Source organism: Coregonus clupeaformis, unplaced genomic scaffold, assembly GCF_020615455.1.
Source record: "Coregonus clupeaformis isolate EN_2021a unplaced genomic scaffold, ASM2061545v1 scaf1596, whole genome shotgun sequence".
In the NCBI taxonomy this organism is placed as follows: domain Eukaryota; kingdom Metazoa; phylum Chordata; class Actinopteri; order Salmoniformes; family Salmonidae; genus Coregonus; species Coregonus clupeaformis.
The window spans coordinates 85,849-98,073 of NW_025535050.1; the positions used below are offsets into that span (position 1 = coordinate 85,849).

The window sequence follows — 12,225 nt, forward strand, 5'->3', positions numbered from 1 at the left end:
ATGCTGACCCACCCTGTATAAATAAAAGTAATAAATAAATAAAAATATATTGATTGCAATGGTTCTCATTCAAACCTGTTTTAATTTATGAAAATTTTAAATGGTTATAGCTCAAAAAGTATACACAGCTTTAAAAATCCTTTGACAAGCAATCTAAGTTGGGGCAGTCTGGAAGTTGGTTTCTTTTTAATAGCTTAAATCGTTTAAACTCTAGAGCGAGCGAAATAAATATAATAATAATAGTAATAATAATTATAATAAGAGTATGTAAGAAATCTAGAGTTGTGCTTTGCTTGGCAAGCACACCTAATTATTTTAGAATGCAAATATAAAATAAATAGATTTTCGCGCTTCTAACTAACTGCAAATGGTTGCATCTTGTTATTATATTTTGCTACCCATTTTATTATTCTGAATCAGAGTGTCATCATATATTCCTCCACAAGGCTACTAGTACAAGTCTCCCGAGTGGTGCAGTGGTCTAAGGCACTGCATCGCAGTGCTAGCTGTGCCACTAGAGATCTTGGTTAGAATCCAGGGTCTGTCATAGCCGGCCGCGACCAGGAGACCCATGGGGCGGCGCGCAATTGGCCCAGCGTCTAGGGTAGGGGAGGGAATGGCCGGCAGGGATGTAGCTCAGTTGATAGAGCATGGCGTTTGCAACGCCAGGGTTGTGGGTTCGATTCCCACAGGGGGTAGGAAAAAAATAAATGTATGCATTCACTAACTGTAAGTCGCTCTGGATAAGAGCGTCTGCTAAATGACTAAAATGGAAATGTAAGCTACATATGCCTTCTTGCAATGCAGTACCTCAACCACTAGAAACTGTGTGTATGCATGGTCTAAAGTTAGCGGGAGAACTCCACATTCTCACGTGAAGTTCAGTTTTTATAAACGGAAACTGGCACATGGTTGTTTTGGGGGATATTTTGTACGTACGCAACGTTTATAAATGAGGCCCCTGCAGACTAGGCTCTTTTACATTTTCAATAGAATTTTCCACAGCCCCATATGAGATTTTCCAGTGTAATATGGTGACTATTGTTAATGTCTTTGTAGGAGGAGCAACAGGACATTGAGCCCTACAGCACGTTCACAGGGAGAGAAAATGGGCTGTACTCAACACTCCAGCTGCCTCATCCTAACCTCTGACCCTCAGGCACCGTTGGCCAATGACCACATGACATTAGACACCTTCTAGTAACAGCTAGCTATACAGCTCTACGGTAGAGTGGTAGATATACATTTACTGTGAATATTTTGATTACTGAAAATGCAAAAACAAATCCCTGTCTGAATTGCCATATATCAGCCTCTCCTTTGCTGTAGATCTTCTGTGGTTGTTGTAAATATCAACACATACTGTATGTAGGCTGCACATCTGTTATGGAAATACAATTGTATTATACATGTCTCAAAAGTATAGCTGTTCTGTTGTTGTTTGCGGATAGAACAAAGCTGTTTCTGTGGAGATCACCTGATCCCAAAATCATAAACTTTTCCACCAGGTGTCAGTATACTGTTAGAAAATACTAAAATGTTCCTGCCATAAACATTAATGGAGAAATCAGTAAAAGTCCCAACTGCCACTGTATTCAAACTGTAACTTTAGAAAACAGAATATTAATGTAGACCTGTTTTATAGTTTTCTGTTTACTATATAGGCCTGGCTACATGAATTAGGCTACATGTTTAAGTGCATATGTTAATAAATACAAAATTATAACTGTTTTTCCAACAAACAAAAAATGTAAAAAAAAAACATGTATGTATGTTGTAGCCTATGTACTTCTGTGGATGCAAGGCCAGTCTATTAAAAGCATGAGATAACTGTTTCATGGTGGCAGCTCCTTTGTTTCCTTCCTGCACATCACAGTTAGCCTGACTACCCATCCACATCACAGTTAGCCTGACTACCCATCCACATCACAGTTAGCCTGACTACCCATCCACATCACAGTTAGCCTGACTACCCATCCACATCACAGTTAGCCTGACTACCCATCCACATCACAGTTAGCCTGACTACCCATCCACATCACAGTTAGCATGACTACCCATCCACATCACAGTTAGCATGACTACCCATCCACATCACAGTTAGCCTGACTACCCATCCACATCACAGTTAGCCTGACTACCCATCCACATCACAGTTAGCCTGACTACCCATCCACATCACAGTTAGCCTGACTACCCATCCACATCACAGTTAGCCTGACTACCCATCCACATCACAGTTAGCCTGACTACCCATCCACATCACAGTTAGCCTGACTACCCATCCACATCGATCCGGCCAAACACAACGCCCCCTAGCGTTTCTTCTCCACCATGAGTCTGGATTTGCTTTCCTCCCCGACGTCTTAAGAATGTGAAAACATTCGGACAATTCTGATTGGTCCCAGAAACTGATGTGTTGGGACAGAGCTAGCCTACATGAATCACGTCATTGGCTTTGATACTCTGATTGGTTAGAGAAGTTCCAATTGCTGGTTAATTTATTTTGTACAATACCCCTCATTTTGACGTCAGCACAAATGATTTCTAGTATGGCAGTTTCAGACTGAATGTATGGAGCGATCGATAGAGCAGCGGAATTAAATGCACGATATGTCGTCAGGCAACATCTCATGAATAATAATGCAGCCCTTACCTTTTTGAATTATTTAACAAAAATATTTAGCAAAAGTGAAATTTCAAAAACATAGCCAATGTAGACAACTAAAACATATACAAATTATTAATACAACATTTAAATAAACAAAAAACACTTATACCAGCAGCTGAGACTAATATGAAAAGTGCACAGCCAGGGATTAACCCTATTAAGCTAAGGCTCAAGTAAAGAGAGTGTGACAGACAGAATAGAATAGAATAGAATGAGGGTTGCAAAGTTACCGGAATCTTCGATAATTTTTGTAATTAACAGGTAATCTATGGCAATCAATGGTAACTTTGGTAATTTATACTTGAATAATGTTTTTTTTTTAAATTCGTTTTTTATATCTGTGTCCATATTGTCCATGAGTGTCTAGTGGATAGACCATATGGTTCAAGAGAAAATAGTCTAATTAATAAGAAAAGCATCTAATCAACAACTGCATTATTTTTTATTAACTCTGCAACTATTCCAGCTGTTGACTTTTTTCACAACTGACACCAGTTTGGCGCCAAAACATTTTACAACAAAGACATATTGTAAAATACATTAAAATGTGTAAAAATATATAAAGGATATCTCATCCTGAAACCCTCATATTAAATACCAATGGTATTCACTAAATTGATGGTTTATATTTAGGTTAATGTTTTACATCTTTTCTTCTATTTTTTATATCATCTAATTTGATAATTTGATATATTTTACATGTGGTAAGGCCACACAGAGGGCCAGAGATAATTACAGACATGTGGTAAGGCCACACAGAGGGCCAGAGATAATTACAGACATGTGGTAAGGCCACACAGAGGGCCAGAGATAATTACAGACATGTGGTAAGGCCACACAGAGGGCCAGAGATAATTACAGACATGTGGTAAGGCCACACAGAGGGCCAGAGATAATTACAGACATGTGGTAAGGCCACACAGAGGGCCAGAGATAATTACAGACATGTGGTAAGGCCACACAGAGGGCCAGAGATAATTACAGACATGTGGTAAGGCCACACAGAGGGCCATAGATAATTACAGACATGTGATAAGGCCACACAGAGGGCCAGAGATAATTACAGACATGTGGTAAGGCCACACAGAGGGCCAGAGATAATTACAGACACATGATAATCTGAAGTACCAAAAAAAGCTCATTAGATGTCATTTTATAAAATTCCCCACCAAAACTTGAAAGTTACCAAAATTCTGGTAGTTTACTGGTAAACGTCGAAAGTTTCTAGTAATATACCCTTCGTTTGAAACCTTAAATAGACTAGAATATAAAAAAAGTACATTTTTTCCAGAAGGAACTTCAGTTGTGGCACATCACATAAGATAAAGATTGAAAGTAAACATATAAACAGCAACACACATGACAGATACCAATGCTTACAAGGTATATACAAGATAAACATGAGTAAAAAATTCATAATGTCATTTAAAAGCTGTACTGATGCCGTCTCTCTTGGTTTTAAGAGGTCAAAACCTGATTATGTTACCTGATGGCAGTACTGCATATTGATTGTTCAGTGGAAGTGTCCAATAAGATTGATTTTCCCCTCGTACGTGTGTGATCTTTGTAAATGTCTCAGAGAGCCTTATGGTGGTCTCCCTACAATCTTTAAACTGACCTGCACAACTCTCCCTAGGCCCTAGAGTATCATGACCTGAGCCAAACCAGGCAACTAATCTAACTGTTATGACAGGCTCAATACAACATCTTTAAAAAAGGACTGCTTTTAAAATACGGATTGATTGTCACAGACTTTTAAAGATAAAATAACATGAACCAGATTAGTCAATAATGATAAGGTGTGTGTGTGGCAGTGTGAGTAGTCACTCAGTAGTCATTGAAAAAGGTTCCTGAGAGAGAAAAGAGGGGGAAAGAAAATTGTCATATTTCAATTGGATGAATACACTGGTCATTATGAGGTAGAGGTTTTCTTCTGTACACACAGTCCAGTAATAAGATGGTCTGACAGCCATTGTGACAAAACACAGCAGAACAGGTATTAACATGCAGCTGAGTGCATGGATGCAGACAACATGACCACCACAACAGTACATCATTTCAGAGCTTCTTCCTGAAGAAGAGAGACTACAGCAGACAGTGAGAGAATGAAGATGGAAACCTACCTCTTTACAGCCTCCTGAGCTGGTTGCATCCTGCGCTTGTCTGACGAGCTGAGGGATTGTATGCTGAAACAAAAGAGGACATTTTTGAGTTATGTTTCAATTTTAGTTTTTTTTGTAATTTATACTAAAAGCTTTTGTAACATTCTCAATATCGTCTGTTTCACGCTTTCTATCGGGATAATCAAATAAAGTTGTAAAAATACTCACATGTGTGACGGACTGGAGCTTGGTGTGAAAGAGATCAAAACAGACAATGTACCGGCAGGAAACATACACCACAGAAGTACATTTCCAAGTTTCATTCCAAAGTTTCTTTCTCAATGAGAGAGATTACAGAAGACATGAAGAGGCTATGAAAGTATGAGAAGGTCAACCTACTTCTTAGTCGTCCTACGCTTGGTTGTTGAGCTGGTTGGTGAGCTGGTTGACGAGTTTGACCTGAAAAAACAAAATGTATATTTTTTAGTTATAATTATTTTTTTCCTTAAAAAGCTTTTTTAAATGTGGAAGAGACACTCACAATTGTGATGGACTGGAGGTTGGTGTGACATTGAAATAAATCAAAATGTACAATGTACTAACAAGAACCACATAATCGGATTCATTATTATTTTATTACAATTATTTAATCTTGAAGAATGCGTTTAAACCAGCATAGCACAGTCTCAGAAAATGTAATTGTCATGTTTCATGTTTTCTTTCAAAAAGGTTTCAATCATGATTCCTTAAATGTTCTTTAGAATGAGCATCTTACTGTTTGGATGGTGGTGGTGTCTTTAAGGGAGTTCTGATGGTTTCAGGGTCAGTTACTGGGGGTTTTCTACATCAAATTAGATATCAACTGGTAAACATCTGGCAGACAAATCACATATTATATTCATAATACCTGTTTTCATTTTCAAGGTAATATTTTGTATCTCTACCTGGACGAAGTCTCTTTTATCCTCTTTAGCAGCAACACTAATACACAGATTACAGCAATGAGACACACTGAACCCAACACTGCACTAACCACTGTACCTGTGAATGACAGAGATGACAAGAGAAGACAGAGGTCAAATTCACAGGTACACTACACCTGAAAGTTAAATCATAAAAGATTAAAAACAGTAGGTTGACTATGACTTGTCATTATTAGAATAACAGCCACTTACCACTGATCCAGTCATCATCAGAGACCTGAGATTGACCTAGTATATAAATACACAGACAGTACTTCATCATGAACACAGGAAGTACTTCATCATGAACACTGGCAGTACTTCATCATGAACACTGGCAGTACTTCATCATGAACACTGGCAGTACTTCAAATCAAATCAAATCAAATGTATTGTCACATACACGTGTTAAGCAGATGTTATTGCGGGTGTAGCGAAATGCTTGTGTTTCTAGCTCCGACAGTGCAGTAATATCTATCAAGTAATATCTAACAATTTCACAACATTTACCCAATACACACAAACCTAAGTAAGGAATGGAATTAAGAATATATAAATAAATATATGGACAAGCAATGTCAGAGCGGCATAGACTAAGATACTTCATCATGACATCATGTTCCTATTATGTCAATATATTACACATTGATCTATATACATTTCTCACCAGTAATTGAAGCTTGATCACTAGCTGGAATCACCATGGAAGCATTATTGGTGACATCACTGAAGGACAGTGACACAACACACCTAACCTCTTTGTCAGTTAGACTGGACACTGCCACTGTTGCAGTAGTTGTCACAGTGATAGTTCCATTGGGATGGGTGACATCGACCGTGGTGGAATGTTCTATCATCATGTCATCCCAGGTCACTATAGGAGCAGGTCGTCCAGTAGCAGAACAGGACAGAGTGGTGTGACTGTTGTTGGTTTGTGTGATGAGGAGTGAGGGTCCATACAGCTCTACAGAACAACAACAGACACAGATCACAGTGAATGTAAATACTATAATGTTTTCATTTACATGATTTACTAAATGATTCCATTTACATGATTTACTAAATGATTCCATTTTGATAATTGTTGCAAGACATTGGATGTATGATCTGATAAAATGGCTGCCTGAAGTTCTGAAGAAGTTGTTCTGGGTCAGTCATTTACAGTACATTATGTTATCAGTTTTTACCATTGACTTGGAGGCAGGTCGTTCCGCTGATAGCTCCATCTGGATAGGCGTTAAACAGACACTTGTAGCAGGACTCGTCTCCTCTTGACACTCCTCTGATGATGATAGAGCAGTTCTGAAGTCCCTCGTCTTCAAACTCCACTTTCCCCTTAAAAGGTGGGTTGACATTGGGACCACGTTTACTGTAGGTGGCCACATTTTCATTCGGCCCAGTTGTCACTTTTTGCCAGGTGACTTGCCGCACGTCTTTGGTTTTCATGAGCTCACAGTTTAAGACTGCATCTTCTCCCAGGGTTGCTGTGACAACCTGCTGTGTTCTCACCAACTGAGAGAACCCTGCATTAAGACAGACACAATAGTTCTTAGACACTAATAGTACTCGGAATGGTCAGAAGGGGGAGTATGGAGGTAAGGGAAGTCCAGTCTAGGAGGGAGGAAGTGATGGCACCTGTTGTAGAACTATCAATTTCAGGATAGAATATACATGATATGTGCATAAGGGCACAGCACACATCAACATTAAAGTACCCATTAGAGCGACATCAATCATTGCATACAGTAAGAGTATTGAGCTGCAGATTCAATATGAAATCATGCATTTACTGTAGTGAAATGAATTGGTTTGTCAACAGTTAACACACAATTCGCATGCACACACTGACAGACAGACATACAGTTATGTATATAAACACTAGATGTGTTTCCTCCGAAGAGGGAGGGTGATGGATTGGACTACTTCTATTTAGAAATAAAAACATGAGACTAGGTGATGTTTTGAAGCCACTGCGCCGCCATTTTTGTACTCCTCGACCACTGTTTAAAACGTTTTGGAAGATATAGAAATGCATTTATTAATGTCTAGATTTGTTTACAGACACCTTAATGCATAGCTCAATGATTTACACGTATGTCATACACTCTTGTTTTTATGTATATATTGAATTAGACAACTTTATCGATCAAATCTGATCAAACACTGTATAGCCTCAAAACATTTATTTTTATTATCATAGATGGTAGGTCCTTGCTTCCATATCTATGTCTATGAATTTCAGAGTGGTTACATTAGCCTCAGTCTAGTAGTACCCTCTAGTGGCTTGAAGCCTCGTGTATCTTGTTCTAGTTCTGTGAAACCAAAACGCGTTGTGCTGTGCCCAGCCTTTGTCTTACTACTTTTTGCTAATAAATACAAATTATTTAACAATTCAGAGTTTGTAGCTATTTACCCATGCAACAAGATGATTGAGCTACAGCTTCAACATGACATGTATTTAGTGTTGTGAAATAAACAGGTTTGTCAACAGTTGTGAAAGCACAATTAGATAAAGAAAGTGGCACTAACAATATTGTGCCACTTTCAAAGTGGTAGTCAAATGCGGTATTATCATGCATAAAACTGATATAACTCACCTTTAGGGAGGATTATCAGCAGAATAAACAGGGAGTTGTAGAGTGCCGCAGACATGGTGAAAATGTGATTTACTGTATTACCACAGTATTGAGATAAGAGAAAAAAAAGCGGGAAATTCTTTCTTCCCGCACTTGCTCCATAGCCTGGGTACCAGTCTGTTTATGCTCTCTTGCCAACTCCTCATGGAATTGTAATGCCAAAAATGTTTAGCTTGGCAATGGCAATGGAGTAGGCAAAAGCACAAACAGATCTGGGACCAGGCTACCCTCCTCCATAAAAGTGAAATTAAACTTGCTCTACAGTCATAGTTCAGCTCAATCAATTTAGCCTCCTGTATATCTGCCCCCCCAACCACAGTACAAAGTTCGATGAGCTATTCTCAGACAACAGATTGGAGGGAGAAAACACAATCCATAAAGGCTGTTTAAATAAACAATGGTTTTGAATGTTGAACAATCTGAAAATCCGACAGATCAAGCAGGAAAATAATTCAATAATTCAATAAAGTGTGGAATCAAACAAAACAAGACTTTATTTACATAATCAAATAAATGACGATATGAACTCAAACTCGACACACTTCAATCTAATGAAAAGGGGATATCAAACAATCATCAACATGACATGCAAGCGGTACCGATGCACCAAGTCTGGAACCAACAGGACCCTGAACAGCTTCTACCCGGAAGCCATAAGACTGCTTAATAGTTAGTTAAATAGTTAACCAAATAGCTACCAGGACAATCTGCACTGACCCTTTTTACACTAACTCCTTTGACACATCACATACGCTGCTGCTACTGTTTATTATCTATCCTGTTGGCTAGTCACTTTATTCCTAGTTAAATGTACATATCTACCTCAATTACCTCGTCGCCTACATTTTACATTTTTTACATTTTAGTCATTTAGCAGACGCTCTTATCCAGAGTGACTTACAGTTAGTGAATACATATTTTTTTATACTGGCGCCCCGTGGGAATCGAACTCACAACCCTGGCGTTGCAAACGCCATGCTCTATCAACTGAGCTACATCCCTGCCGGCCATTCCCTCCCCTACCCTGGACAACACTGGGCCAATTGTGCGCCGCCCATGAGTCTCCCGGTCACGGCCGGCTGCGACAGAGCCTGGATTCGAACCAGGATCTCTAGTGGCACAGTTAGCACTGCGATGCAGTGCCTTAGACCACTGCGCCACTCAGGAGTACCCTGCACATCGACTCGGTATTGGTACCCCATGTATATAGCCAAATTATCTTTACTCATTGTGTATTTATTATTACTTTTATTATGACATGTTATTCCATTTCTATTTTTTTCTCTATTTTCTTTCTCTCTGCATTGTTGGGAAGGGCCCATAAATAAGCATTTTACTGTTAGTCTACACCTGTTGTTTACGAAGTATGTGACATATAACATTTGATTTGATTTTGAAGTTGTATATGCATTGCACTGACAGAGGAATCATAGGTGAGATCGGACAACAATGTAAAGGAAATAATAAATGTTTTAGGACAAGTTTATTAAAATGCATTGGGGAGATGGAACGCATGAGAACATACACAATATCTGAAGACAGTGGGCCTGGCTTCAGCTTTTATCACTCCTCTGTGTTTGGACCATGGCGGTACCGGAGCGCCAAGTATAGGACCAAAAGAGATCCTTAATATTAGACTTTTGAAATGTACAGCGGCAGAATTCAGAACATGGGCCGTTCTTACACAGAAGGCGGCACAGGTCCTAATCCAGGCACTTGTCATCTCCCGTCTGGATTACTGCAACTCGCTGTTGGCTGGGCTCCCTGCCTGTGCCATTAAACCCCTACAATTTATCCAGAACGCTGCAGCCCGTCTGGTGTTCAACCTTCCCAAGTTCTCTCATGTCACCCCGCTCCTCCGCACACTCCACTGGCTTCCAGTTGAGGCTCGCATCTACTACAAGACCATGGTGCTTGCCTACGGAGCTGTGAAAGGGAACGGCACCTCCTTACCTTCAGGCTCTGATCAGACCCTACACCCAAACGAGGGCACTACGTTCATCCACCTCTGGCCTGCTAGCCCCCCTACCTCTACGGAAGCACAGTTCCCACTCAGACCAGTCAAAGCTACTCGCTGCTCTGGCACCCCAATGGTGGAACAAGCTCCCCCACGACGCCAGGACAGCGGAGTCACTGACCACCTTCCGGAGACACTTGAAACCCTACCTCTTTAAGGAAAACCTGGAATAGTCATCCCCCCCCCACCATAAATAATCATAAGTATCATAAGTTGAATGCACCAATTTGTAAGTCGCTCTGGATAAGAGCATCTGCTAAATGACGTACATTTAAATGTAAATGTTCTTACAGTGTTCTCCCTGTAGACCACCAAGTCAGAACCGTAGGCCTAACCACACCCTTGCCAATATACAGTTGAAGTCGGAAGTTTACATACACCTTAGCCAAATACATTTAAACTCAGTTTTTCACAATTCCTGACATTTCATCCTAGTAAAAACATCCCTGTCTTAGGTCAGTTAGGATCACCACTTTATTTTAAGAATGTGAAATGTCAGAATAATAGTAGAGAGAATGATTTATTTCAGCTTTTATTTCCTTCATCACATTCCCAGTGGGTCAGAAGTTTACATACACTCAATTAGTATTTGGTAGCATTGCCTTTAAATTGTTTAACTTGGGTTAATCGTTTCGGGTAGCCTTCCACAAGCTTTCCACAATAAGTTGGGTGAATTTTGGCCCATTCCTACTGACAGAGCTGGTGTAACTGAGTCAGGTTTGTAGGCCTCCTTGCTCGCACATGCTTTTTCAGCTCTGCCCACAATTTTTCTATAGGATTGAGGTCAGGGCTTTGTGATGGCCACTCCAATACCTTGACATTGTTCTCCTTAAGTGATTTTGCCACAACTTTGGAAGTATGCTTGGGGTCATTGTCCATTTGGAAGACCCATTTGCAACCAAGCTTTAACTTCCTGACTGACGTCTTGAGATGTTGCTTCAACATATCCACATAATTTTCCTTCCTCGTGATGCCATCTATTTTGTGAAGTGCACCAGTCCCTCCTGCAGCAAAGCACCCCCACAGCATGATGCTGCCACCCCCGTGCTTCACGGTAGGGATGGTGTTGTTCATCTTGCAAGCGTCCCCTTTATCCTCCAAACATAACGATGGTCATTATGGCCAAACAGTTCTATTTTTGTTTAATTAGACCAGAGGACATTTCTCCAAAAAGTAAGATCTTTGTCCCCATGTGCAGTGCAAACCGTAGTCTGGCTTTTTTATGGCGGTTTTGGAGCAGTGGCTTCTTCCTTGCTGAGTGGCCTTTCAGGTTATGTCGATATAGGACTTGTTTTACTGTGGATATAGATACTTTTGTACCTGTTTCCTCCAGCATCTTCACAAGGTCCTTTGCTGTTGTTCTGGGATTGATTTGCACTTTTCGCACCAAAGTACGTTCATCTCTAGGAGACAGAACGCATCTCCTTCCTGAGAGGTATGACGGCTGCGTGGTCCCATGGTGTTTATACTTGCGAACTATTGTTTGTACAGATGAACGTGGTACCTTCAGGCGTTTGGAAATTGCTCCCAAGGATGAACCAGACTTGTGGAGGTCTACAAATTTTTTTCTGAGGTCTTGGCTGATTTCTTTTGATTTTCCCATGATGTCAAGCAAAGAGGCACTGAGGTTGAAGGTAGGCCTTGAAATACATCCACAGGTACACCTCCAATGGACTCAAATGATGTCAATTAGCCTATCAGAAGCTTCTAAAGCCATGTCATCATTTTCTGGAATTTTCCAAGCTGTTTAAAGGCACAGTCAACTTAGTGTATTTAAACTTCTGACCCACTGGAATTGTGATACAGTGAATTATAAGTGAAATAATCTGTCTATAAA

General features: G+C 40.0%; 1 protein-coding gene across 1 annotated transcript; it reads right to left on the minus strand.

Moving 5' to 3' along the window:
- Positions 1-3,732: 3,732 nt before the first annotated feature.
- On the minus strand, positions 3,733-8,399 carry LOC123487280 (OX-2 membrane glycoprotein-like). The gene is made up of 10 exons (XM_045218462.1): positions 8,333-8,399; positions 6,923-7,258; positions 6,403-6,699; positions 5,949-5,984; positions 5,718-5,814; positions 5,549-5,614; positions 5,173-5,232; positions 5,002-5,019; positions 4,795-4,857; positions 3,733-4,521 (listed from the first exon to the last, which is right to left on the minus strand). Exons 1-10 carry the CDS (start codon positions 8,385-8,387, stop codon positions 4,506-4,508), a joined length of 1,044 nt encoding a protein of 347 aa, XP_045074397.1. The 5' UTR covers positions 8,388-8,399; the 3' UTR covers positions 3,733-4,505.
- Between the last annotated feature and the right edge of the window lie 3,826 nt (positions 8,400-12,225).